Raw genomic sequence first — 28,000 nt, forward strand, 5'->3', positions numbered from 1 at the left:
AAGGTATCCCTGACGTTGGCCTCAATGCAAATGAAATGGTCTGTTGTAGACTTACCTTCTCGGAAACCACACTGGAAGGGGTCTAGTATTTTGTTATTTTTCAATAAACAGATTAGGTGCTGGTTTATCATTTTTTCGTATAGCTTGCACAGACAGCTTGTTAGAGCTACAGGTCTGTAACTGCTGGCTAGAGATAGGTCCTTCCCTTGTTTAAGAATGGGTATAACAATAGCCTCTTTCCAAGCAGATGGAATGTATCCAGCTGCCCACATAGCATTGAAAAGAGACAGAAGTATTTTTATAGTATCTGAGTGTATGTGCTTGATCATTTCATGAACATGCGATCACTACCTGGCACTGACTCTTTGCAACGATTGAGAGATGCCTGAAGTTCAGCTAAGCTGAACAGGCGATTGTATGCTTTATTTCTTGCACATTTGCATTCCAAGGTGCTGTCACTCTGCGTTTTCTTTGAACCACAGGAAAGTGTGTGTGTAGCGTGATGTTCGTTCAAAGTGTTCATCTAGAAAATCTGCCCAATTTTCTAGGCCATCTCCTTCGGTATTTACTAGGGGCAGAGAATGAGACTGTCCAGCCTTTTAATTTGTTTACCTGGCTCCAGACCTTTCTCTCATCAGTGTATGAATTAATACTGGATATATAGCTCTCCCAAGTATCTCTCTTAGCTCGTCGATGCGTTCTTTTGCCCTGCAACTTTGCTTGTTTAAAATTAATGAGGTCTTCGGCACTTGGACAGTCACACAGCAGTCCCCGAGCTTTGTTGTTTTGTTTTTTCCTTGCATTTTGACATTCATCATTCCACCACGGGATGCAGCGTTTATTAGACAGTTCATTCGATTGTTGGATGCATTTTGTGGCAGCGTCCATTATAAAACCTGTCAAGTAAGCCACGGCATTCTCTATATTAAGATCAGCAATGTCCTCCATGTCTAAACATGTACGTTCTTAGAATTCCCAGTTCGCCGTGTCAACCTTCCATTGAGAAGGATGTGGGGAGCATTCATTCTGTGTTGCGAGACTTAGAACTATCGAGAAGTGGTCGCTTCCATAAGGGTTCTTAACATTCCACTCGAGGTACAGCAGGAGAGTGCTGGATACTATGCTTAAAGGTACACTAAAGGCAAATAGTAAGTCAAACTGAAGTGATAGATTAGTACTCGAGAATCTCTAAGGCATCAATATTATCACGAACAGAGCTTTAATAATCAAGAAATCGAGGCAAATGCAGGACATGATTAGAGACTCCCCCAGGACATTCAAGCACTTGCCCAATGACGAAAGCACTCAGTTAAATTCTGTCACAAGTACTCAACTACCCTTTGCAAAAAACATCCTTGTATTGTATTATTAGATGAAATAAAATGCTACGTGTCCAGTTCCATTTCATGTTTAGAAAAAGGAAGTCACTGAAATTACCGTTGATGACGCGGGTGGTCGAAAGGTTTCGTCTATGCGCTGCCCATGCTTTCGCGTTTCCGTGCCGCCCATGTCATTGGCCGCGCCCGCGTCAATACCGCTCGTGTCGTTATTGTGTTCTCTTCCGCTGTCCCCGTCTTTATTTGCGGTGAATATGATATGCAGTAAAGACCAACTAGGCCAAACTGAAGTTCTTCTGAAGTACTTTCCTGATCGCGTAGTGCAGCACTGGTTTTGCTGGCTCGCGGAACTCGAACAAACTGCAAGTAGCAGAGAATTCAACTTCCATGTGATGTCACGGGATGTCCGAATGGTCTACGCCACTTGACCAAAAAGAAGCTGCAGCGGCAAATCCGCAGCTCCATCTTGGCTCGGTGCCGCCGTCTGTCAGGAGCCGTTTTCACCGGTGGAAGCAAAGGGTGGTGATGGCGTCTGCAATGCCACCACTCCCCAGGTTGGGGGGCGGCAGATTTGAATTTCGAAAAAGGTATTCGGACCATTACGATACAATTCTCGCATAAACTTTGTCTTTTCTTAGCACGAAAGAAGCATTGCAAGGTTTCCGGAATGGTATTTAAACAGTCCATGTTGACTTAGTACTTGCCTTTAGTGTCCCTTTAAGTCAATTGAGAAGTAGGTGCTGTGTGCAACGCTATAGTATGTTGGCTCCTTCTTATTGAGGAAGCATGCACCAGATGAAGAATACAGAAAGTACTTTATTAACTGCCCTCTTCTATCGCAATGGAAGTCTCCCCACAAAGTGTTAAGCGCATTTAGATATCTGACTATGATATATGGCTCAGGTAGTTCATCGACGTAATTTTGAAATTCGGTTTTATGAAGTTGATAGTTGGGAGGGATTTACATAGAGCTGGTAGTAACTAGCTTATTAAACAACACTGCTTGAACAGCAAGTGCCTCTAGGGGCATGCGGAGCTTTTTTTCATGGCAGGGTACACATCCATCGACTATAATAGCCACGCCGCTATAACACGACACGACTGCATTATCACGGTCTTTGTGAAAAATGGTACATTGTGGAAGAAAATTTGTGTGTGTTTGAGGTGTGTTTCTTGAACATGCAGTACCCTGGGACTAAGTTTGCAGAGCCCAACATACACTACACCGCAACAGTTAAGGCTTACAGAAAAACGCTCTCACAAGGCTGACTGAGTACACGCGATTAATTGGGTAACCTGGTTAAACCTGGCTGGGCTAATATAGGCTACCCCATCAGGCTAATCAGGCAGTAGTCCACTAAGTTTGAGATATTGTGGGAACAAAGGCCCAACGTCAAAGTTGTTAGTGGGCCTGTGGAGCATCAGACCCAGTGAGGAAGCACTCAATCATTCAAAGCTCAGGGGTGTGAAGGTGCCAGGAGGGCAATCACAGGGATGCCCTCCCTGTGATTGCCCTCCTGGCACCTTCACACCCCTGAGCTTTGACATCACAGGGAGGGCAATCACAGGGAGGGCACCTGGGGTGCATTCCAGTGACGTGCTCGGATATGTGACTCGTCCTCAGGGGCGTTTGGAACGATTTGCACAGGAAAGTACCTCTGGCATGCTAGCTATGTTTGCCATTTTCTACGGGTGTGCGAATATTCTAAAATTTCTAATAATGAATCAAATATATTTCGTCTTGGTTTGGCGCTCATATTGAATACTTGATATCCTGAACATTGAATATTTATCAGACATAAAGTAATTATAAAATTAATTGGTCATGCTATATTTTTATGGAACATTCTCCTGCTGAAGAAAAAATGCAGGATCCGACACAGTAGTGGTCATAGCGAAGCAAGTTTGTTTGCAAATGGTTCAAAATATGTTTTCTGTTATTAACTATGTCAAATGCAAACACTGACCGGTTTTACAGCTGCCAGATCTTTTGAGCCTGTGTGCTTAGGACTTCCTCATGACACCGTCACCTTGCCATAGAACCAACGTATAATAACTAAAATTTTCAACGCTGCAAAGTGCTTCGCAAGATTTCTTCAGCATGGTATATGCATGCGATGCTGTAAACAAGGTGGCATGAGATTAAATGCACTGGCTAGACTGACAGCCATCGTAGCGGAGTTGGGTCCATGTGCGGCTCGATCTGCATCCAAAAGATCAGTAGGCAACTGTATTTAGCTAGCCAAGTGCAGCTTGAAATGTACGGGGGGAAAAAAATTTGCTTCGATGTTAAAATGGATTATTCGAGATACATGCATTTTGGCCTATGGCTTAGCTTGATTGGACTGCAGCTGACAAGCCAATATGGCAATCCTACATGGTCAGATCAATCGCACAGCTGCACGTTAGCAAGCATGTTCCTTGTTAGAGAGAAACGCATATACGCAAAAGACCCCTTTGCTGACATGACCGAGGCATTACGCCCGAGTTTTTTTCGTGCAGGCGTGATTGGAACTTTGTTTTTCTGCTACTACCCGTCTATATTCTCATAGCAGATGTTAGATAAAACGAAGGTACTTTCATGTCAGATGTGACTTCATTATAACCAAGTTCTAATAATCATTACTGATGAGCAAGGACTCGCCCCTTTGTTTTCACTAGATTACTCGCCAGGAACAGTTCATGTCCAAATCGGCCAATCCAGTGGTCATGTAGACATCACAAAACTCTGCCTCCTAGGAGGAGAAGCTCAAAATAGGTACACACGTCACCCCTAAGATGATCATGGAAAGGGGAAGCGAATTCACCATACTCATTGGTCCAGCGATGACCGGGAGAAGTGAACAACACAAGCTGCCAGAAGAAAAGCTGCTCCCAAAAAATTCCCTACCACTTTTTGACTGGCTTAATGGGTTGGCACGAAGCACAACACTTGGCATTGGTGATTAGCAGCCTCTTGGATGCGGTCGGCTTGAGCAGCTTGCTGAATACGCACGCACCCCTTTGTAGGCAAGTAGCCCATGCCTTGAACACATGTCTCTCTGAAGATAGCTTCACAGTGCCGTCACAAGCCAGTCGCTTGGGTAGAATAAAGACTGCTGAACTTGTCAGAGTCTCAGTGTCCCCGTTGACTCAGTGGAATGTCGTTTGACTTAATACCACAATGACCCCGACCTCTTCTCTTAGGCGAATATGCCAGGTGTAACAAGGCACCTGGATCCTCACAACTTTGAGCAAATTTCCAGTGAACAGAGATGAGAACTGGCCTTGATAACTTGCTGCATTGCAATAGACTATCACACAGCTTAAGATTCTAAAGAAGCAAAAGCTGTGATGCCGCTTTGTCCAACTTGATTTTTGGCATATACCAAACTAATATAATGTTTACTGCTCATGTCAAATTTATGCATACCAGATGTGGAAGGCAAATGAAAGGAATGCAGGGTCTGTATTTTGTAACAAATGTAATTTCCATCCTTCTTGCCTTTTGTCAATGGCCTGCATGGCACATCATTAAGTGGTACAATGAGCTGCGCAACAGATAAATTAATAAAACTGGAGAAAAAAGTTACGAAATACAGTTACAGCAAAATTTTTCTCACAAGCCTGCACAACTAGTATTGTCCATTTGTCTCATTTTGTTGCAATGACTTAACCATGATTTCAGCAGCAAAAAGTCAACGTACCTCGTATTTGGCACTGGTCACAGAATCAGCCACACAATGCGTTACATTCCTGCTGGAGAACTTGTCCCGCACACTGGCTCCCATGTAGTGCGACAGCAGGAGCAGCTCACACTGCACAAAGGCAAGCAAAACACCAATGCTGCTGCTGATGATGATGTGAGGTGTTTTATGGCGCAAGGGTCAGTTATGGTCAAAGGGCGCCATGGCACATGGTGATGTTAACGGTGTATTGAATTCCTCATGGTAGATGTGACACGGCTGTAAAAGGGCTTAAAAACTCGCTGTAAATGACCCTAAAACCCATAGGTACTAAAATAATGACACTGATTAGTTAGCGATGTAGGCTATGGCAATTGGGTTTCGTTAAAAACATGATGCAACAAAACAGTGACACTAGAGCTTCAAGACAGCCCTTGAATACAAGAGCTGTTAATCGTATGCTAAAAATTACCTGGCCAAATGATTTTAAGAGTGTCTGTTTCAGCTAAAAACTCTAAGACTAATTTCAGGTTAGAGAGCGGTTTATTGCTAGGAAAAAATGCCAGGTGAAGAGGTATATTTTCGCGATATGCAGAAGGGAAATACCTTTCCCTCTCTGCTTCTATTGCAGGACATTGAATACGAACATGCAGGACTGTGAGAATATTGCCACACTTACTACAAGTCGGAGAATCTCCCCCAGTCAAGAGGTAAGAGCGAGTAATTTAGGTGCATCCTATTCTTTTAATCAGCAAAGAAGTACTTCCTTATATCATGCCGTTCTTCCGGTTATCCAGTTTCCTAGTTTTGGTTTTATCATGCAACGCTTATTGAATGCTTGGGTATCTCACTCTCCTTGCCAGTGGTTCCTCAGTTTACGGCGTAGGAAAGATTTTAGGTCGGAGGCAAGGATGGGGATATTTCGATCTGTGTTGCTAAAGCTCGCTGACGTAGTGTTTTCGTCAGCAGCTACGTTGCCTTTCATACCTTTGTAGCCAGGTACCCAGCATATGTGCGGAGCACAATAAGCTATACTGTTCATTCAAAACAGAGTTCTTGTGTTTTCGTCGTCTAATTAAGGCTCTCACGACACTTAACGAGTCTGTGAAGACAATAGCCTTAGTAACATGTGTGAGCCTTGTGTGTTGAATAGCAGAGAGTATAGCGTATGCTTCCGGTGCATAATGGTGCATGGATTTAGTGCCCCAGATGTTGAAAATGAGGGTCCGAGAGCTGCGTAAGCAACACCAGCAGGAGACTTCTAAGCATTTGTGTAAAATTCAGCACAGGAATACTCCTGAAGTTCAAGAAAATGCGAATATACATGTGCCTCAGGTACTCGTTTCAATATTTTTATGAAAGTGATGTCACACTGAATAGTCTACCACTCCCAAGGCAGTGTAAGCCGAGTAGGAGCCATTAGGACATTCTCTAAAAGAGGGACCCCTGTTTTTTCTTAAAGTGCTTCCAACCGGAGGGACAGAGAAGGCCGGATGGGTAGGCGGTTACGGAACAGCCTGGTTGTGGACAAGTCCTGAATAATTGAGTGGCATGGATGATCCATAGCTGATTTTACCTTCAAGGCATACGAAAAGCTTAAGTATGTCCTTTGGTAGTACAGAGGCCATTTGTTAGATTTGACATACAGGCTTTGCATGGGACTAGTCCTATAGGTGCCTGGAGCAAAGTGGATGCCTAAGTGGCGGATAGGATCTAGCATTTTCAGAGCATTAGGTCCAGCAGAATTATAGACTATTGCTCCGTAGTCGAGACGTGTTAATATGAGACTTTTGTACAACTTTATAAGGCAGCTCCTGTCGCTTCCCCAAGATGAGCGTGACAAGTTTCAGCAAATTCATAGTCTTGAGGCCATTTGCCTTAAGATACTTCATATGTGGTACAAAAGTTAGCTTACTGTCTAAAAGGATCCATAAAAATTTGTGTTCATGGCTCACAGATAGCCGTTCTCCATTGAGATATATAATGGGGTCTGCCAGTAACAGGACGCACATACTTTTTTGAGGGTTTAGTTTAAAACTGTTTTCGTCCGCCCACTTAGGCAATTTATTTAAGCAAAGCTGTACTTGTCGCTCGCAGATACTTAGATTACCCATCTGGATGTCATCCACATATACAGAATAAAACATAGTATGCGGTATGACTGCCTGGATCGAGTACATTTTGACAATAACGAGAGTGTAGCTCAGCACACCACCTTGTGGTACACCAGCCTCCTGCGTAAAAGGATGAGACAGAACATTACCAACTCTTATGGAACGTACGATAGGAGAGGTAACTGAATCACGTTCAGCAAGGTTCCTCGAACTCCTATTTCAGACAGATCACGGAGAATTCCAAAGCGCCAGGTTGTGTAGTATGTCTTCTCCACATATAAATATACTGACAAGAAAAGCTGTTTGTGGACAAAGGCATCACGGATACTTGTATCGATGTGGACAAGGTGATCAGTTGTGGATCTACCTTCCCTGAAACCACACAGTAAGGGATTGAGTGCCTTGCTGCTCTCAAGAAAATGGATGAGGCGCCGTTGAATCATTTTATAAAATAGTTTGCATACACAATTAGTCAGAGATATAGGCCTATAACTGCTGGGTGAGGAAGGGTCCTTGCCCTCTTTGAGAATAGGAATTACGATTGGTTCTTTCCAGGTGGACGGAATGCAGCCGGTAGAGAACATGGAGTTGAAGAATGACAGTAGTGCTTTTTGGGTTTCGGGGTGTAAGTGTCTGATCATCTCATACATTATTCTGTCACTTCCTGGAGCAGACTTGTTGCAACAATTCAGTGAGGCCTGGAACTCACCCATTCTAAATTGACAATTGTATACTTCATTGGATGTGCTTTTCCGATAAAGAGGAAGCTGCTCTGCTTGTTGCTGGTATTTTAGGAATATATCTGTAATGAGATGTACTGCTCGAGATGTGCTCCTGGACCATCTGCCTTGTCCTCAAGAGTGTCTCCTTGTGTATTCACTAAAGGCAAAGGATGAGTTTCACGGCCTTTTATTTTGTTCACCCTGTTCCAGGCTTTTCGTTTGTCTGTATGGAATTGATCCTCAACTTTGCTGTTTAGCACAGCAGCATATTCTTTTACCTTGTGACTTAATCACCTTGAAGTTAACTAGGTTGTCTGTGGTTGGTGAGTTACAAAGAAGATTCCAAGCCTTGTTTTGCTTTTTCCAGGCTTCCCAACACTCCTCATTCCATCATGAAACATGTCGTTTCGAAGGCAACCCATTTGTTTGAGAATACATACTATTGCAGCAGCTATAATAAAAGCTGTTATGTATGCTACTGCGTCCTCCAGGCTAAGTGCGCGGATATCATTCCAGGGTAGGTGTGTTAGCTCACGAAATGTCGTCCAGTCGGCTGAACAGACTTTCAATCGAGGAACGTGTGTAGAGTATTCTGCCTGTTTTGTAAGGTTTAAAACGAGAGGAAAGCAGTCTCTTCCATAAGGGTTGTTAATCACTTCCCACTCCACATAGGACACAACAATACTGGACGCTATGCTAAAGTCAATGGAGAAAAATGTTTTCTGTGCAGGACTGTAAAACCTAACGTAGCCATGACCACTCTGAGGGGACAGAAACAGAGATGAGCGCGCTTGGCGGCCAGTGACATAGAAACCCATGGCTGGCATGCTGCGGAAACTGTGGCACTTGTCTTCACTACTATCCTAATACGGCATGCTTCCGCCGGTGGCATAGCCAGAAATTTCATTCGGGAGGGGGGAGGGGGGGGGGCTTACGTTGCAGCTTGGCATTCTCCTTAAGAGGAAGCTTTAGCTCGGGTGCTCCTCTCTAAACGCATGTAGAAGGGGAATTCTTTTCTCTCGGCAACCACTGCACCAAATTTGACGAAGTTTGTTGCATTTAAAAGAAAAACGTGGGGGGGTTCTAGTGACTGCTGGCATCGAATTTTTCATTTAGGTCGTCAATTTTTTATTAAAAATTGGACAAAATCGCAAATTTTCAGAAAACGAAGCTATCAAGTTTAAAACTCTAACTCAACAATGAAAAGTGATATCACAATTCTGTGAATTTCATCTAATAGCACATCTACAGCGGACAAAATTGATATGTTACACATGAATCTAAAAAAGTTAGTATTGTGGAAACACGGCTTTTGCAGAACCCTTGTACACAATGTAACCAATTCATGTAAGATACAAATTGACATACCAAATTTGTCCGCTTTGACTCTTATAATAGATGCTGTTGACAGAACCGCGATATCTGTTCTTGATGCAGAGCTGTTAGTTTGTAAACGTCGTGCTCCTATTCTTTTCAAACTTTCAAATTTTTTGAAATATTTTAAACAAAATTCAGGCCCTAAATCGACATTCCGCTTCCAACAGACACTACAATTTAACTCTCTTTCAAATGCAACAAATTTCATTAAAAGCGATCCAGAGGTTATCTCAGAAAAGCGTTTCTGCATTTTACATGTATTTGAATAGGCCGCGTCGGAGTAGGGCTCGAGCTAAAGATTCTTCTTAAACAATTTGTCGAGGAATCAAATACATGAATAATAATTGCATTGCCATTGCCAAAGATGCTGCAAACGAATTCTTGAATGCTACGCACCGTAAAAACAAGTAAAATATATCATTCCTCATAAAAGAATATACTCATATGTGCCAAAAGCTGTGTCCATAATAACTCATATCAATGCTTCCATGTTTTTTTGTCTATTTAATAAGCAAAGAAAATATCACACGTACTTTAGAACTATATCAGTTATAAAAGTGTTTTGTGCTGGGTGTTCAAGAGACTAAGGTTAACTCTAGGGCCTTTTCAAGGCGCCGAGACGCAAGCTTTGTCTTTTTTGCAGTGATTGCAAGAATCTTGCAGCTCCTTTAGGTGCTGGTGGCGCCGTCTGGCTTGTGTTGTGTCCATAGCCTCGTGCAAAGCGTTGGACACGTGCTCTTCCGAGCGCCATGTTTGATGTGAAGGCCTCGACACATTGGATGAGACCTTTGAGGCCACCAGCCTGGAGGTCGATGGTCCCTTCTGCTGGGGTGGCAGAGCAGATGGCCTCACCGCCGGCTCGCTGCGTGCGGGCTGGACAGTCGCCAGGAGCCATTGTGGCACCACTCCCTGACGCACCACTTCGGCAAAGCTGTTCGTTGGCAGGTATGACACCTGCCTACGAGCCTCCTTAAATGTTAAATTTTCTTTTACTTCGATCGTGACTATTTCTTTTTTTTTCTTCCAAGACGGGCATGACCGCGAGTACACAGGATGCTCGCCATCACAGTTCATACAGTGTGGAGCGTTTTTGCAAGTTTCAGAGGCATGGTCACTGGAAATACATTTTGCACGTGTCTGTCAGCTTCGGCAGATCAGGGAACTGTGGCCAAAACTCTGCCATTTGAACAATTGAAGAGGATTTGGAACATACGGCCCGACTTGTAGCTTTACATAGCCGGCCTCGAGTGTCTCAGGCGGGATGTTTGAGCAAAAGATAAGTACTAGATTCTTGATTTTGATCTCCGTGCCATTGCGCCTTAGCGTAATTCTCCTAAAATTGATTAACATTAACAGCTCCAGCCTTCCAACAGTTCAGCTTCTATCAGCTCCATCAGGTGATCGTCGGAGACAACACCACGGCTGGTGTTCACGTTTGGTGTGGGGATATTGTCACTGGGATTTCCCCGAATTACACTACTTTAGGAAGATTTTCAGGCTGTTTCAAATGGCGGAGTTTCAAAAGGAGATCCCCGCTAGCAATTTTCGATGAAGTCTAGGGTTTGACGAAAACTCGTCCGGCGATTTTCAATGGTTTGTAGTCTGTGCCAAGTACTTCGGTGAAACATTTTGACACGAGGAAGGGCGACATCAATTGCATCATCTTTTCACGGTTTTCAGAATAAGTGACACGGAATCGAGGGAAATTTGGCAATTTGTTGCCAAGAAATCGAAAAACATCTTCGATGCGCCCTCGTTTCTGAAGGCTATCAGGGAGTCAGGGGAACGACGAAAAATCCATAGAAGTAACTAATTTTAGAAGCTATGCCAGCCACCCACCACCGAGCCCAACAAGGGGACGCTACAAAGCTAGCAAGAAATGCAGACGCCAGCTGTACATAGCTACTATAATTTAATATAATAGATCCAAGGTTCGATAAACTACACCAGGTTAACCCTTGCTCCCTGGAAAATTGGAAGTAAAACGAAATGAGAAGACAGGAGAGATGGAAAGTGAGAGAGAAAGATGAAGGTTTGAGGTTTGAGGAAGAAAAGGCAACTACCAATTTCCCCTGGGTGGGTCAGTTTGGGGGTGCCGTCGACGTGAAGCAGAGCACAAAGGGGCGTGTTGCCTCTGCCGAGGGGCCTTAAAGGTCCAAGCACTCAGCATCGGCTCAACCCCCAGTATCCTCTTTTCGCCAGACACAACTAAGCTGCGCTTGGTTAGATGCGGCAGAGTCCAACCCTCATGTGATCAGGTACGTGGTGTTGCAATACACCAAACACATGCTGACGGAGGCGCCCCTGCCGGGAGTTTTGCAAACCATGACCATATTTCTGACACTTCAACATCTTTGGGGATTTGGGATGCAAGGTCTGACTTGAATTTTGGTATACCCTGTTTCTAGAGTTTCTGGTAGCATGCTCGATGCAAAGGTAAGGATGAGATGTTTAGTTGGAATATCCTGGTTGTCCCGCTTGATCTTTATCCTTTGCACTTGAATCACATTGTGTTCTTTCCAGCCCTCCAGGAGCTCTTCCTCACTCAGGCTCAAGATATCTTCATCAGAGATAACTCCTTTACATGTGTTCAATGATCGATGGGGGGTAACAGTGATTGCCACATTACAGAATGCTAAAAGATTCGAGAGTTTGCCATGCTGCTGAGTGTCGTGGACGTCAAGAAGGTCGCCGCTGCTCACTTTCATCACTTTGTAGCCAGCACCGAGTGTGTTGGTGAGACATTTAGCTACAGTGAAAGATGAAATAGTTCTGACTGTCTTTTCTTGGTCTTGACTGTGTATCACATGGAAGTGGGGGAACGTTTCTTTGCACTGGCTGAAAAGCTGGAAAGTTTCTTTGGTGCGTCCACTTTTGGAAAGAGGACGATCGGAAAGTGGGGGAACGACATCATAGCCATACAGAATTCATTTAATTTCGGTAGCTAAGCTGGTCACCCACCACCAAGCCCAACAAGGAGACGCCATGAGCTCAGGAGGAAACGCAGACGCCAGTTGTATGTAGCTATTATAACCTAATATAATATGCCCGAGGTTGGATAACTACACCAGGTTAACCCTTTCCGCCCAGAAATTTAGAAGTGAGAGAAAGTGATGAGAAGACAGGAAAAAAAGAACAGCGAGAGAAAAAGCAAAAGATTGAAGAGGGGGACAGGAAAAGGCGACTACCGATTTCCTCCAGGTGGGTCAGTCTGGAGGTGCTGGCTATGTGAAGCAGAGGAAAAAGAGGTGCGTTGCCTCTGCCGGGGGGCCTTAAATGTCCAAACACCCAGCATCAGCTCAACCCCCAGGATCTCCCTTTCCCCAGACATGGCTAAGCTGCACATGGCTACATGTGGGAGGGTCCAACCCTCGTGTGCTCGAGTACGTGGTGTAGCAACACGCCAAATGCCTGCTGATGCAGACGCCCCTGCGGGGGACACATCAATGCATCAAACAGGGTCTTCAAAGAATAGTTCACTTATTCTCAACTGATTTAGCGTTGCTCTTCAGTGTTCCTCTAAGCAGTTGCAGGCCAAGTGATAAACTCAACTGATTTAGCGTTGCTCTTTAGTGTTCCTCTAAGCAGTTGCAGGCCAAGTGATAAACTCAACTGCCAAGGTCAACAGATTCGAAAGTGTCAAGTATGGCATGAGGAGCAAATTTATGATTTGCTCCTTATGTCATCATGTCAATCTCATCAATCCACTTAGGTTCGACATTACAAAATGAGTAAATTGTAATGTTGAAGCTAAGTGGATTTCATGAGATTGACAATAAAACAATTGTGACGTCGAAAACCAGCCATGGCATCTGGGTAACTTCATAGCATTCCAGATACACTCAAGCCTTGGAAGGATCATTCATTCCATTGTCTTCCCTATGCAGTAGAAAGACAGCAGAAGCACATGATAAGGTCATGAAAGTTACTGATGACCGTGACTTAGAAGAGGAAGTTCAATAAATAACCATGAAATGATATCATCTTATCATGCCATAGCATTTCAACAGCTCAAAAGAAGCATGAAAACCTCCGGTTTTCTTTACTTTTCTTTTTACAAGAAAGTTCATGAAAGGCTTGTGACAAACAATTGGCTAAACCATTTACAACCTACACAGGGTGAGAGTTCCCAATATGTGGTATTTTGTTACACAAAGCATGATAAAACACTATGCATATAAGCACTGATAGTATGTTGCAACCTAAAATAATTCTGACGTGTGCTTCATATACAGTCAATTTCCATTAATTCTATCTTGATAGGGCCACTGCAATTGATTATTTATTATTATCTTGCATGTCAAATTAAAGAAAGAGGCAGATTAAATATCCAACATGGCGCTACCTTTATTTGGCAGTATCTACCCGGATGAGTGAGCGCCCTAATCTAATCTGCATCTATGTTCTGCAAGCATGTTTACTACCAAGTTAACACCAGAATTAACAGAATTAACCAGAATTAACAGAAGTGTACTGTATACTTAAAATGTGAGGCTGCTAAAATAAAACATGCTGCTTTACAGTTTTCGAAGAACGAAAATTTCCCCAGGGCACGCACCAGTTCAGTCCGGGACTTGAAGCCAGTAAAGACTATGACCAAGCCATCCATGGAAAGGTTGTAGATCGGCCGGCCTTTGTCAGGAAAAGGCTGCATGACAGCAGAGTATGCACAGCTGGTGAGAAAGCACACAATGCAAGGAACCGTGACAGCAATTAAATATGTCCATCATGTGTGAAGTGCTGTTGTTAAATATTCTAGCTGCTCAAAAGTAAATTCAAGCATGCCACCTCACTTGCATATTATATAGTTGATCCATGGGTGCAACACAAATACAACTATAATGTCAGCATGAGCATTTATGTAGCCCAGAAGTGCTTCTTGGTTCTTGTAAGCACACTCGTTTTATCAATAAAGCATGAAGTCACAAACACCAGATCCTAATGCTGCTCTTGTACATGCAGCAGAGCAGACCTGCAACATCACTCAATGTTTATTTTCTTCTACCAGCACTTTCTGAATTCACTGTCATTGTTTCCAGGCTCCGTGGTTTCATTAACAGCTGCTATAGGCTGGGACATACATATTGCTAGAAGCATAAAAAAACATTTAGAGAAAAGCTATGGAAAAAGTGAACTGAGCACACATAGTCTCTCATGCTTAAGTCTTAAACCAATACCAGTAACTAAAGTGGAATCTTAAAGAAAAAGAATTATGTGGCTACAACGCACTGTGGGAATTAATGTAATCAAGGCTTTCTGTGCTGTTTGTGTTGACTGATGATAACTGATGGTGATGTTTATGGCGAATGTTTAAGTTATTCAGTGTTTAATGCAATACTAGAGTGGCAAGTTGATGTTAAACATTGCCTTGCCTGCACCACTGCTTTTTGTCTGTGCAGTACACAGAACACACAGCGAGACCAGTTTATTTGAGGCGTTGTGCGCCACTGTTCATAACCTCCAAGAAGGTTAGCATTGTCATTGCCCCACATGGCATATTACATCATGTTAGGAGTGTTAAACTTTATTTGAATAATGAGGTTGTATGTGGCCAAACCATGATCAGATTACGAGGCAAACCATAGTGGCGGACTCCGGATTAATTTTGACCACTTGGGATTCTGTAACATGCACCTAAATCGAAGTACACAAGCATTTTTGCATTTTGCCCGGTCAAAATGCGGCTGCCGTAGTCGAGATCATACCTCGAGGAAAGCCATAGAGCTAAAGCTACCGTGGCTGGTACAAAAATGTTGATTTACGAGCGGCCACTTTCATATAGTATTGTCTAGACAATGCGGTGCATTAGTGCGGCTTTGAGTCTGCACACCTACCGTCAGTTGTCCGTACATGATATTTTTTTTTTTCAGTAATAGCAGAAACATACAGCGCTGTACCCTGAATTTGAAAAATTTGTCCGTGACTGCTGCCATGTCCAGTAGTAGCGATTCCTTGCTTTCTTATGTCGCCTTTCCCTCTCTTATTGTATCCCTATGTATGCGAGCTGCCACAAGTGAAGAGTGGCAAGGCTGTTATTCCCTCGTTTAGCGACTGCATCGGCTCAACCGGTTATATCCATTCTCTGCCTTTTCTCTCTACCCCTCACCACCATTCTATCTGTCTCCCCTCTAGAATGTTATAAGAAGCCAACAAATATATGATATGACTAATAAAAATCTGGACTCTCTGTTAACCCCCGTTCTTCCCCCTCTAGAATGCTGCGTGTTAGTACAAAGATAAGTGCTGCAACTTCTACAATGCTTTTGCGGGGGGCTCACAGATAATTGCAGCTGTCTAGACGGTATTGCGATGATGCGGTTGAAAGGTCCAAACAGGTTCTCATGTCACCTTTCTTCTCTGCCGCGTTCCTGCCATGTGCGCATATGCTCTGAACCACCCCTCGACGCGGTGTGCCAGACAGCAACAGCAGCAGCCCAAAGCCGTGAAAAAGTCAAAGGAAGAGGCAAAGAACGCTTCTTTTTAAAAGAACAAGCCTGATGTGCTACAGGCACAGCATGGTTGAGCCAGCAGATTAATCCAATTGATGGCCAAAGTTCTACAGTATGTTCATAAAAAAGACAAGCTGTGATGCTGCCATCATCATTGATGGCGGAAATGGAAAACGTAAGACCAATGACTTTGCCAAAACTACCAGCAGACCAGCAAGAAGCACTGCACTTGAAAAAAGTATGAGGCCCGAGTGACCCACAATAACTACTGTAACCATACCTTTCTTAAACCTACTAGCAAAATCAACAACACAACAACAATAACAAGTAAAGCTGGGACCTGGGCTGCTTTATCTTGTGTACGTTATGCAACATTGATGTTTCCCAATAAAAGCACTCTGTTCACTGCCACCTATAGTAAATAGCAGGAGATAAACAAGATTATTACTCCTAGTAAGCAACAATTACTTAAGCATAAGCAAGTAGTACATTGAAGCAGTTCTGTATGCCTAGACATGTTTTCTATCTTGTAGTCATAAGTCTAAGGACATGCTCCTCAGCTAAAAGCTGAAGATGTCACACTGTAAACCAAATATTTCACCAAGTTTCAGAAAGTAAGCAGGCAATTTCAACACACCATTGTGCTGGCCACTTATTTATCAGTTTCTTTTGCACTGACCTTCTTTTCCCTGAATTTTTTCCAGCATTTTTACATGCTTTGAAGCCAAGCTTCCAGAAAGCCTTGACAGAGATTTGCACAAACAACTGAACACAGTTGCATTACTGCGTCACACACAATTTGTAATTTTCCTGTCAGTTTCATTACAAAAAGCTCTCATGCAGGAACAATGGTCATTTGCCAAATTTCAAGCCCAAGTGTTGGATATAGAATCTCCAGCCACACACGATAAATACCACACCAAAGGTTCAAGCATTCATAATTGTCACTGCTCAAGCTTGCAAAGAAACTCAGTAGCAGCTCTCCTCACCAGGGTAGGCTGATGACGCTGGGCTATCATATGAAAAGCTGGCTTTAGTGATGATGCTGCATGACGACATTGCGAAAGCAAGAGTAAGTGATTTTTTGCTGTTTCTGACACAAGATTGTAAATTCCCTGCTGCATCCAGTACAATAGTACTTAGCGCACATGTTCACAGGAGCCTCTTGTACAGATCAACGTTTTATTACTATGTACAAAAAGTGTTTCAGGGCCCCTTTAAATACAAGCCCAATGTGTTTACAATGTCTTAATGCGTTTTAGAAGACGAACAAATTTGACTGATGCAGAGGGAAAGAAGAGGTGGGGGTTAACCAGTAGAGTACCACCGTATAAATGACACCACGTTACGTCCTTGCTTAGGTGTGGTTTATGCTTCCAATAACAGATATGCATTTAAATCTCATAGCCACAAAGTGAGGATATGTGAAAGGTACAAAGAAATAAAATTTCCCCATTCAAAAAACAGGCATATACATGACCAGGAACAAAACCATCACACGACTGCAGAATCACACCAGTAACTTGTGGGAAAGAATAAACCCAGATGCATGTTAAAATAAAACATTTAGCCGGCAACACACTTACCATGCTTCTTTCAGCACACTGGACAATAAGGAGAGAGCTAAGCACCAGGGAGCGCTGCTTCAACTGCTCAAACAGAGGCCCCTCGAAGCGCTCGACAACAAAGACTGTGCCCCGATCACCAGCGTATTCTGCTCCCGACTCGCTATGCACCACCGGCAGACCCTGGCACTGCACACGCAAACACAGTGTGATACAGAGGAGACTGTGCTCCATGCCATTTGACACAATATTTTGTTACTAAGCATCACATAGCTTCCACAAGGGGAAAGAACTTGGAAGGACAAACACATGAATGAATTAGAGGGTGCAGCTATAGCACTCTTCTCCATTGTTAACTGAACATACTTAGTACAGCTGCAATGAAAAAAAAAAAAAAACAATGTTGCTCTTATCTATATAATGAAGACAAGAAAGGCATATCAGGCCTAGTTTACTGTGAGGAACAATGGCTCTGCTGTTCACCATAAAGGTTATTTAGCCATTGGGACAAACCTACAAGCACTTCCACACTAGACATCCCTACTGCCACAATAATCTACTGAATTATTACTGTACAGTAGCATCCACAACATGAAAGAACTCGGCAGCAAGCATTTTATTGACAATGAGTCGATGACAATGAAGAAAGAAACAGGCTGTGAAAAAAATTCGCTACATATTAGAATGCAGTTAAAGAAAACTCAGACACCAAAAGCACTTCTTATGAGTTGTGAATGTGAAAGTGTTAATGCCCAATTGAATGCCGCCGAGTGATCCTTTGAGTTTTGCACTGCAAGTAATGTACCATAGCGGTAACTGCTGCCCGAGCCAGCAAGTAGCAGCAGCCTGCAGTGCCAACGCCGCATGTCATTGACAAGGCAAAGCCCTGTCTTTTCACACAACACCTGACATGCTACTGTGGCAGCAGGTGTTCCCTTTTGCCCGCTCTGCTCCGCTGTGGCACGCTCCCATGGCGTCGCAGCCAATGGAAGTTTAGGTGCCATTTCACTGCTACAAGCATCGGACGACGGCTTTTTCACTCAATGAGCCATTTGACTCTTTCACATCAAAAATTTTTGCTGATTAGATTAAAAGAAATATCTTACAGTCTAGCTAGTAGGTTGATGAAGGCTTATCTGGTCAAATTTCAAAGAAAGAAATATTGCAGTCACTGACCCGGTCAAGGTGTAATGAATAATGACCAAGAAACCCATATGGGCACCAAAGACGTTTGTTCGGAAAGTTATGTGCACAAAGAATGTGCGTTCAGTCCCAGGTACTGGTATTATGAATTCTAAACCATTACACACCTGCCAACCTGATCTTCATGTCTTCCTTCAGTACAGGGGGGAGGGCACTCATGCACCCATTCACACACTCATATACAGGGTGTTTTAGCTAACACTTTCGAATATTTTTTTCAATTCCCTGTGGCAGATTTTTTCCGTTCTCCATTCTTCTGTTCAGTGAGTTCTTGTGTGGATTTCTTCTGATCACCATTCAGTTATGGTGCGGTGTGCAGCTGCCCCGTCGTGGTGGCAGTTTTGGGAACTGGACCCATATTAATGCAATACCAACTAGCCCACCAGTCTGTTTTTTAACACATATGTCCCCCATTCCTAGTTATGGTGCATCAGTGCCGACATTTATGTGCACTTGTTGAAGAACCCACGTGTGCTATGCCTTGAATACGAGAGTGTATGTGTCAAGCGATAAATGATTGCTCATTGTTTCATTGGCACTCTACCGGGTCTGAAGTTCACATTGAGCACTATCTGGGTGTTTGACAACCGTGTGCAACTGTGCACTCCTAGGTCAAATGTAGACCTAGGTCACTGTTGGAGACAGGCACGTACCCAGAGAAGGGAGGCTTAACGCCTGCTTCACGTCCGCCGTGGGTCGGCCCGGTATTGCACTATCTTCAGGCCAACCCGCGGTGGAGGGAAAACACTTTGCTTTTCGTTCGAGAGCTTTGACTGTCGGCAGCTTTTTCTGACATTCCATCTTCAGAGTGGAATGGTTGTCAATTTTTCCACTCCTTTTGGATGGCAGTCGTTATCGGCATCTCCTGGGGTGTGGAGGCCAGTTTTCTAATTGACTAGGTGCCCATGCAATTAATTCACCATCTATTGCAGCAGGCAGCGCGTAGTTTATTGTTTTAATTATATTATTTTATTTATAATACCCAACACAATTTTTATGTCACCACCCATTGAACGATCCCACGCATCACTGTTGCTTCGTTAGTTCAACCTTCTTTGTTTATACTTATCCAGTGGCCAGGAAAGGGATTCGGTTCATTGTCAGCTGGTCTGTAAGCTCGTGGAACGAGTTGTGGCCGGAGAAAGCGCCAGTTGCGTTTAACTTTTCTTTTTGCTTCACTATTTCCTCGAATGATAGTTAGCCGTGACACCGGCAGATCCTAGAAAGCATATACCCGTGATATGGGTTAGATAATGTGGAAAATAAAATCATGCAAAAGAGCATCCATCATCAGACCCTGCAACAACCGTTAAACCCATAAGCAATATGACTGTCACCCGTTAGCTCATCTGGCTTTTCCCTAATTGTAAAGCACTTTTCGTGCAAAATTGGCAACTGGAAACAAGAGTTGCAAGCAGTTTAGAAATTAAGCGATCTAATAAGGGAGAGAGCAAAGGCAACAGCCAAACAGGCATGAAAAGCGAAAATTGTTTGTGAAAATGTTTATGGACCAACATCTTTTTATTTAAAAAGGAAATAGACGAAATGCTGCCGGAAGTGGAGAATAATTCCGCGTGTTTTGACTGACACTTCTACAGTTATCAATCGAGCTGGCTGACGTAGCCACTTCTCTGCTGTGCTAATGTGGGTGTTTTTCTAACCTTCCACGGTGGGTGCAGTACGTCTAGAACCGCAGCGTCCTGCGCTCTATACGTGGTTGTACGGGACTGGTGACCACACATCGTTATGCAACTTCCCAAATAACAACACGAGTCGGTTTTGGCACTTGGTAGAGCAGTAAACGAGGGGTCGAAAAGAACTGCGATTGTTCCGCAAATACATATTTCTCTATAATTCTTCCAGTCTATAATTCTTCCAGAGCTAATTAAAAGAATGTTGCTAGAAATCTTTATTTTGCACTTTCGCTTGTTAACTTGTTCTTGGCAAGGTTCTTCCTGTGCATCTTTCATGAACGAGTCCATTTGATGTGGTTCTTTGTTTGCCAAGTAAAGGAGAGGTGTACCTCACCGGCGTACCTGTGAGATACCTGTTATTTCATTTCTCTTTTGCGGGTTTATGCATCTTTATGAAAAATGGTGGGCATTCTTCACATTTGTACTAGTATAAGTACCCCCCCCCCCCCCCCCTCATTTCAATAGAAAAGTTACATTGGGTTGGGACCCCCCCCCCCCCTCCCGAAAAAAATATCCTGCGTACGTGCCTGGTTGGAGATGCTGTGTTAGAGTGCACTGTTTCTGGGATCAGCTCACGAGAAAGATAAGATGCTCGGCAGATACTACTGGTCAAGACTTAACAAGGATACTTCGCATTAAAATGTCTCGCATAAGTAGATAGTAATACTAAGCGCCAGTGGTTTGATGTGATTTATTGGATAATATAAAAAATATTGGCAACTTTCGTCGCCAACTTTTCCACAACATTTGTTCATTAGTGGTCTCACTTGATGGCTGGTAGTGAAGCCCTTGTTTATGAAAAGTGTATACGGATAAAATTCAAGCAACAAGTGGCATTAATCTGCAAAAATATGTCGCCTAATAGAACCGCTGGCCTTCTGTCGGCAGCGGAGCGACTGACAGCAGCGGCTACGAGATCTTTCGCGCGGCGTAATATGTCAAGAAGTTCTGGATTCAAGAGTTCTGTGGCAGCCGGTCAATAGCCACTGAAAACAGGCTGTACAGTTTTCCATAATTAACAGAAGCAGAGAGATTACGTGACGTCGTTGAATGAGTTTATTAAAATCCTGTTTAGCAGCGTGAGCACTAGCACACGACACTGATAGAAATGACACTCGAAATCTAAATTACCTTCGCGGCTTGCACGACTTTCTCATTATCCTTGAGAGAACCCACAAGACATATCCTCTGTTTGGTGTATCCTCGACAGCTCAGGGTGTCTGAAATGAAAGGAAATGGCAGAGAATGAGAGGCGAGGACCGAAGTGCGGAACAGTTGTCGCACCCCCACTGTTTCGGGGCTCACCGTTGGCATTGAACCCGTTCGACGAAAAGGAGCCGCCCACAATAGAGCTTTCGTTGGCCATTGTGGCAGCCAAAAGGTTTCTTTCGCCGTGAGGCAGGCCTAAAACATCGCTTGTACACTGAAAAGTGCAAAAACAAGCAATCTAACAACCAAAAAGATCAGCTTATGCGTTGCTAAAATGGATCCCAAACAGGGAAAAGCTAGTATCAAGCATAGCTGCAGCCGCGTTTTTGAACACGTAGTTTAGCAAGATGCTATCAGCTAAAGCAGAAACAGAAACTTATTCAACTGTATGGCAAATTAAATTTATTTACTCACCCGACTTCTCAGAACTATTGCTGGATCCGTTCAAACGCGGCGGCAGGGGTACAATTAAATGGAGTTAAATGCGGTCTATGCGTCCTCTGCCGGACGCTTTGCCAGGCGTTGCTTCATACGCACTCCGGGCCAACGTTTTATAAACGTTGCTCCCGGCAGCGTGTAGGAAAATATGGCAAAATTACTAGCTGCGTACACACTGGTAGTGGAAGTAACCTGAACCTGAAGCACTAAACACTTTGCGGATTTTGATCAGCGACAGAAAGGCACAGATCAACGTTACTAGATTAGGTAATCTAGTACCGTGGGCATAGGTGGCGTCCATACATGGAGTTTCTCACTACATTACCTAGAGGGAAATCTGGCGCTGCTGCGCTGTGGTATGCATGGGAATGCCGCTATATTGTGACTTCAGATTGGCATCGTTCTCGGACAGACAGGACACCTTGAAGACGCGCTTGGCAAGCACCGTTCCGTCTGTCACAATGATTCATTTTCTACTAAAACAGCACGTGAAAAGCTGTTTTAGGCAAAAACTATGAGAACTTGTTATTGCGTGTATGATTATATGTTACGTAAAAAGTATCAGCGGGCCGCTAAAGTTGGAGAACAGACGACGAGGTTCGCGCTCGCTTTGAAACAGTTTGCCGTCTGTTCTTGCTTTTCTTCGCTTGGTCATGCATTGTAGGTGAGTAAAGATGTAATATGCGTGAATGGCAATATTTTATGAAGATTTTACTTTGAGAAAGCGTTATTTGTGTACCCATATCCACGTTTTAGATGAAGCCTCTTACCACACCAGCCAACACGAGCCTCACAGACACATAATATCACGGAGGAAGGAAACTAAGGAGAGGCCCTGACGTCACTCTTTGTGAAGCAAAAGTGAAGCCGGAATTAGGCGTTGCTCATGGCGATGCTCCGCCTTTTGGGCCACCCTCCTCTCTTGTTTACATCTTTCGCGAAACCACGCCGCGCTGCGCGTGGTGTCGCGCGCAGAGCGCGCGCGCTCGCGCAACATCTGGCAGAGCACGGTGCAGGTAACACAGCGCAACAAGACACGGTGACTAACGCAAACCCGCCCACTCAGCGCCTTAGCCACGGCCCGAAACCTACCAGAGCAACACGTGTGAGCGCTCAAAACCATAACAACGCCGCCATTGTGGCCCAAAAGGCGTGGCCATACAACAAAAAAAATAAAAAAGCAGCAAAAAAAATGAGAACCTACTACGTCATTTCCGCCACACTTTTCTCCTAACGCGCGGAGGGGGTAGGGCCTCTCCTTAGTTTCCTTCCTCCGTGCATAACATACTGCCAGTATATTCTAGGCACTATACATATACCGTCATTTCCATAGAGTTTCCTTCAAAATTCTTGTAGGAAACTCTATGGTCATTCCCGTGGTCATTCCCATGACGGCACGGTGTCCCCTTAAGAAACTCCCACTGACGGTGGCGCCAGATTTCCCTCTAGGTGTTATAGTGAGAAACTCTATGGGTCACTATGGGTGGCGTACAAAGCCCGACATCTATCACGGTCTATAATTGTTTTTTCGGCTCCCAAGATTGCTTCCGCCACACTTAACCTACCCATTTAGCTTAGCCATTAAGATTTTCATTTTAAAAATTAAGAGTACGCTACCTATATGTAAATAAAAAAACTTGAATTTGGACACCATCCATTGCAGAAATTAGTTTCGAAGGCTATCCTTCTGCTCGCAGCTCTCAATATGCACCAACGTTTTTAGATCTTTCTAAAACGTTGGTATGCACCAAAAAGCGATTTACGTCATCGCTACCATGCATTACCGTGCACACTGCCAAAGTTGATTCTTTATGCTATGCAAAGACACAGCCAACGACACAGCCTATGGCCGCACCCATAGAGTTTCTTACAAAAATTTTGTAGGAAACTCTATGGCCCATAGAGTTTCTCACTACATTACTATAGTGAGAAACTCCATATGCTATGGCCCCACCACCCATAGAGTTTCCTACAAAAAGTTTTGCTGGGAACTCTATGGTCCGGTAAACTCGGTGACTCGGTTCTGTGCCCTCTCTCTTTTCTCGTCTCATAGAGTTTCTCAGTGTTATAGTGAGAAACTCTATGTCTCGTCTCCGCGAAAAGGCAACGAGCGCCTCTCATGGCTAATGCCTGCAACTTAGATCACGTGCTGCAGCCTCTGAGATTAACATGGCATCTGTCACAGTCTCGCAGGCCAGCGAGAACGCTCGCGAACAGACGCCCGCGCACATCCCGCGCATATCAGCGCTACGAACGCGCCGGCGGAAGCGTAGAGTTTCCTACAAAATTACTAGAGGGAACTCTGGCGCTGTAGTCGTTGTCCTACACTCTTAGGCAAAGTTACACCCTTTGGCTTGCCCCTTCTGCCACACAACAATAATCGTTATCTGCCTTGATGCGTTTCCTTCCTTTAACGCTGCGAGCCCGGAACTTTCCAGTAACGAACGGCACGCGCGTTATCAGAAGGGGCACTCCAAAGGGTGTAAACTGTTCTATGCTGATAACGCGCGTGCCGTTCGTTACTGGAAAGTACCGGGCTCGCAGCGTTAAAGAAAGGAAACGCATCAAGGCAGATAACGATTATTGTTGTGCGGCAGAAGGGGCAAGCCAAGGGGTGTAACTTTGCCTAAGAGTGTAGAGGGTAATCTAGCGCCACCGTCTATGGGAGTTTTCTTGTTTGTTTGGTCGATCTGGACGATCCGTCCTCCACTGAAAGTGGATGGGAAGTGGGGTGACAGGTTGCGGTACCTAGGTGGTCGAAGGGTGATGACAGGAGCATAGAGTTGCTGGGACAACCGCTCCCATTGCTAGGGTGGCTACCCTACCATTGCAGCTCCCGTAGACAGTAGCGCCAGAGTTCTCTCTAGTAATTCTTGTAGGAAACTCTATGGGCGGAAGCACGGAGGAAGGAAGAGGCCCTACCCCCTCCGCGCGCTAGGAGAAAAGTGTGGCGGAAATGACGTAGTAGGTTCTAATTTTTTTGCTGCTTTTTTATTTTTTTTGTTGTATGGCCACGCCTTTTGGGCCACAATGGCGGCGTTGTTATGGTTTTGAGCGCTCACACGTGTTGCTGTGGTAGGTTTCGGGCCGTGGCAAAGGCGCTGAGTGGGCGGGTTTGCGTTAGTCACCGTGTCTTGTTGCGCTGTGTTACCTGCACCGTGCTCTGCCAGATGTTGCGCGAGCGCGCGCGACACCACGCGCAGCGCGGCGTGGTTTCGCGAAAGATGTAAACAAGAGAGGAGGGTGGCCCAAAAGGCGGAGCATCGCCATGAGCAACGCCAAATTCCGGCTTCACTTTTGCTTCACAAAGAGTGACGTCAGGGCCTCTCCTTAGTTTCCTTCCTCCGTGGGCGGAAGCATTCGGCCGCCGCCGGAAGTTGACAGGCCGTGTGGATGGATGGATGGATAGATGTTATGAGCGTCCCCTTTGGAACGGGGCGGTGGGTTGCGCCACCAAGCTCTTGCTACAATGCTGTCTAATATCCAAGGAGGATATATAAAACTTGCTGGAGTGGAAGCTGCCTATACGCGCCTATGGGCAAGGGTGAAGCCGCGCCGAACGGCCGGCGGCCATCTTACCAGAGGCAAAAGGCAACGGCGCAACCGCGCCTGTCCGCGCTTCTACTTTTTCGCGCTGCTCATGAAGGCGCTAGCATTCAGAAACCAATGAAAACAAGTGCTTCTGGTTGTAAACGGTTATCTCCCATCAACTGTAGCAGCCAACTGGCGTTAAGAAGGCTATTTAACTGCGGAAATATTAAGGAGAAAAGCATAGCGCAGCCGCGCTTTTTCGCGTTTACAAAGCAACGCTAACGAGCGGTTCTAGTATTAAACGTCTATTTTTCTTCAACCAGAGGGAAACTGGCATGTACAAGGCAGTTTGCCAGTTCAAATATTAGGCAGAAAAGCTTAGCACTGCCGCGCTCGTGCTTTTCCGCGCTGCGGATGACGTTGCTCGCATTTACAGAGCAACAAAAACGAGTGGTTCTAGTTATATCCATTTATTTTCCATCAGCTAGCAGAAAACTGGCATGTAAAAGGCAGTGTAACTGTACAAATATTAAGGAGAAAAGCGTAATGCAGCTGCGCTCGCGCTTTTTCGCTTTGCTGATGCAGCTGCTCCCATTTAGAAAGGAATGCAAATGTGTGGTTCTAGTTGTAGTCGTTTATTTACCATCAACCAGCAGCCAACTGATACGCAGAAGGAAGTTCAAATGAGCAGATATTAAGGAGAAAGTCTCACATACGGTCAAGAACACCATGACAAACACCCTACTGGTGATTGAAAATAATCACCCTCGACAAAAGTGGTCTCACTTTGTTTTTGATCAGTTCACAGTTTCGTTCTTTCGTCATGTGGTGTATTCTCACTTTTATATATTCTTCAGCGATTTTTTTGCACAAAATATAAATATGGTTATCAAGTGGATCAAGATCAAGGATGTGGTCCTCCAGTTTCTGGAACCAGTCTTCATGCTTGCGGCCTGGACGCTTCCTTTTCATCTGAAATAGACGCCATATGTATACATCTGATGAGTCTCAAGTCAGAGAAAAATAAGAGCAGTTGTAAAGCTATGCCTCGTTTACTACCAAAACTTACTGCTTCATAAAGGTGGATGTATGTTATTTTCAAATTTTGCTTAAGCATCTTTTCAAATCATTAGCCTGTTTATTTTGTTTAGCATCTGAGCTTGCATATTAATTAGATCTCTTTACGTCACCACCGACGCGCGCTTACTGAACAGATTTGCAGACTGGAGCCGCATCTGCAGCCTACGGTTATGAGTAGCAGTTTTCGTACTTTTTATCCTATGAAAATGAAAAAAAAAAATTGAAGCTGTGCAAAATCTAGGCGCAATAGCGGTCTCTATCCAATGTCATGGTTACAGCTTAGCTGAGGCGACCCTGCCAGACGGCAAATTTGGTGTAATTTTCATAGAATGTCATTCAAAGGTAATGCCTTTCATTAGCTGTGACAATGGTAAATTTAACGACATTAGTTGAAAACGACATCCGCGGTCTAATGAGCTCGAGAAACTCAGTCGCATTTCTCGCTTTTGCAGCTGGCAGGGCACACAGTGTTGATTTTTATCCGGCTTATCACGGTCACTTCTTCTCAACGAAAACGAGACCGCCACAAATACATCGCGCGACGTTCTAACATACTCACGGGCTTCTGTAGATGCTCCGGAAACGCAGGGAACACAGAAGGAACACTACCCGCACGCAGTCGTGTTGTCTGTCCGGTGCGGTTGAAGCACTCCGGCGCGAAATAAACACAGCAAAGGCGATCTCCATCTTTTGCATGCCACCTTTCACGGCGAACAGCCCGCTCCCACAGGCTCCGCAGCTCCGGATCTTTTGGAAACCTGTCGGCAATTCCAGGACTATTAGTCGTTGCGCACACACACACAACTTATCAGTTGACATCCATCGGCAACGCGAGCGTAGTGGCTCAATGAACGTGTTCTCGTGTACTTACAGGTGAAACGTGAGGCCACAACCCTTCTTCAGCCTGTTCGCACATCCGTAGGCAACGCAAGAGGCAACCATAATCAAATCGATGGTGTTTACATGCCCCTCACATCAAATTGCACTGCATACCAACTCACGAAAACAGCAGCGAGAGCCGGTGCCGCCGGCGCCGAGCGCGCTTTCTGCCTCTGGTAAGATGGCGGACGGAGGCTTCAGTCGGAGCGCGCTCTCTCCACTCCAGCAATTTTTATATATCCTCCTTGCTAATATCCTACCTAGGTTAACCAATGAAAAAAAAAAAAAAAAAACACTATGAACTACCGCGTCCAAACTTTCTGATCCCCTATTGCGAATTGTGCTTTTGTACGTCTCCGTCTTTTGTCGTTTCCCTGCTTTTCTTCCACCAATCCTGCAATCGCCTCTTACTAATGTCTATTGCGGACCTGTTTGCTTTACCACTGGTCCCGCTGAACAAGGGCTTCAAAAAGGCCAGTGGTGCCTAAATCGACCGCTGGGTAGACGTCTTCACATTCTAATAAAATATGCTCCGTCGTTTCCCTAGCTTTACCGCAGCAAGCACATGCTTCTTCTTCCTTCTTATATCTCGCTTTATAGGTGCGTGTTCTAAGGCATCCCGATCTTGCTTCGAAAAGTAATGAGCTTCCCTTTGAGTTATCATAAATGGTTTCCTTCCTGATTTCGTTTTTCCCTCTTAAGTAGTTACTCATGGCAGGTTTCTTTTCCATTGCCGC

General features: G+C 44.5%; 1 protein-coding gene and 1 long non-coding RNA gene across 3 annotated transcripts in view; both read right to left on the minus strand.

Moving 5' to 3' along the window:
- The window catches only part of LOC126542841 (protein ECT2-like), a 122,477-nt gene extending 100,491 nt beyond the window's left edge, over positions 1-21,986 (minus strand). The window contains exons 1-6 of one of the 2 annotated variants that reach the window (XM_050189957.3): positions 21,750-21,986; positions 21,432-21,549; positions 21,258-21,346; positions 17,251-17,418; positions 13,774-13,863; positions 5,024-5,134 (exon numbers count right to left, since the gene is read on the minus strand). In XM_050189957.3, coding sequence (XP_050045914.1) covers positions 5,024-5,134; positions 13,774-13,863; positions 17,251-17,418; positions 21,258-21,346; positions 21,432-21,492 — 519 coding nt within the window. In that variant the 5' untranslated portion in view covers positions 21,493-21,549; positions 21,750-21,986. The remainder of the gene's footprint in view (positions 1-5,023; positions 5,135-13,773; positions 13,864-17,250; positions 17,419-21,257; positions 21,347-21,431; positions 21,550-21,749) is intronic. The other variant, XM_050189958.3, reaches the window with a different exon arrangement.
- Positions 21,987-25,923: 3,937 nt separating this feature from the next.
- Positions 25,924-27,999, minus strand: LOC140215904 (uncharacterized). The gene is made up of 2 exons (XR_011892498.1): positions 26,944-27,999; positions 25,924-26,276 (listed from the first exon to the last, which is right to left on the minus strand). It is a non-coding gene; the product is annotated as an uncharacterized lncRNA (long non-coding RNA).
- Between the last annotated feature and the right edge of the window lies 1 nt (position 28,000).

This window comes from Dermacentor andersoni, chromosome 2 (genome assembly GCF_023375885.2).
Source record: "Dermacentor andersoni chromosome 2, qqDerAnde1_hic_scaffold, whole genome shotgun sequence".
NCBI lineage: Eukaryota > Metazoa > Arthropoda > Arachnida > Ixodida > Ixodidae > Dermacentor > Dermacentor andersoni.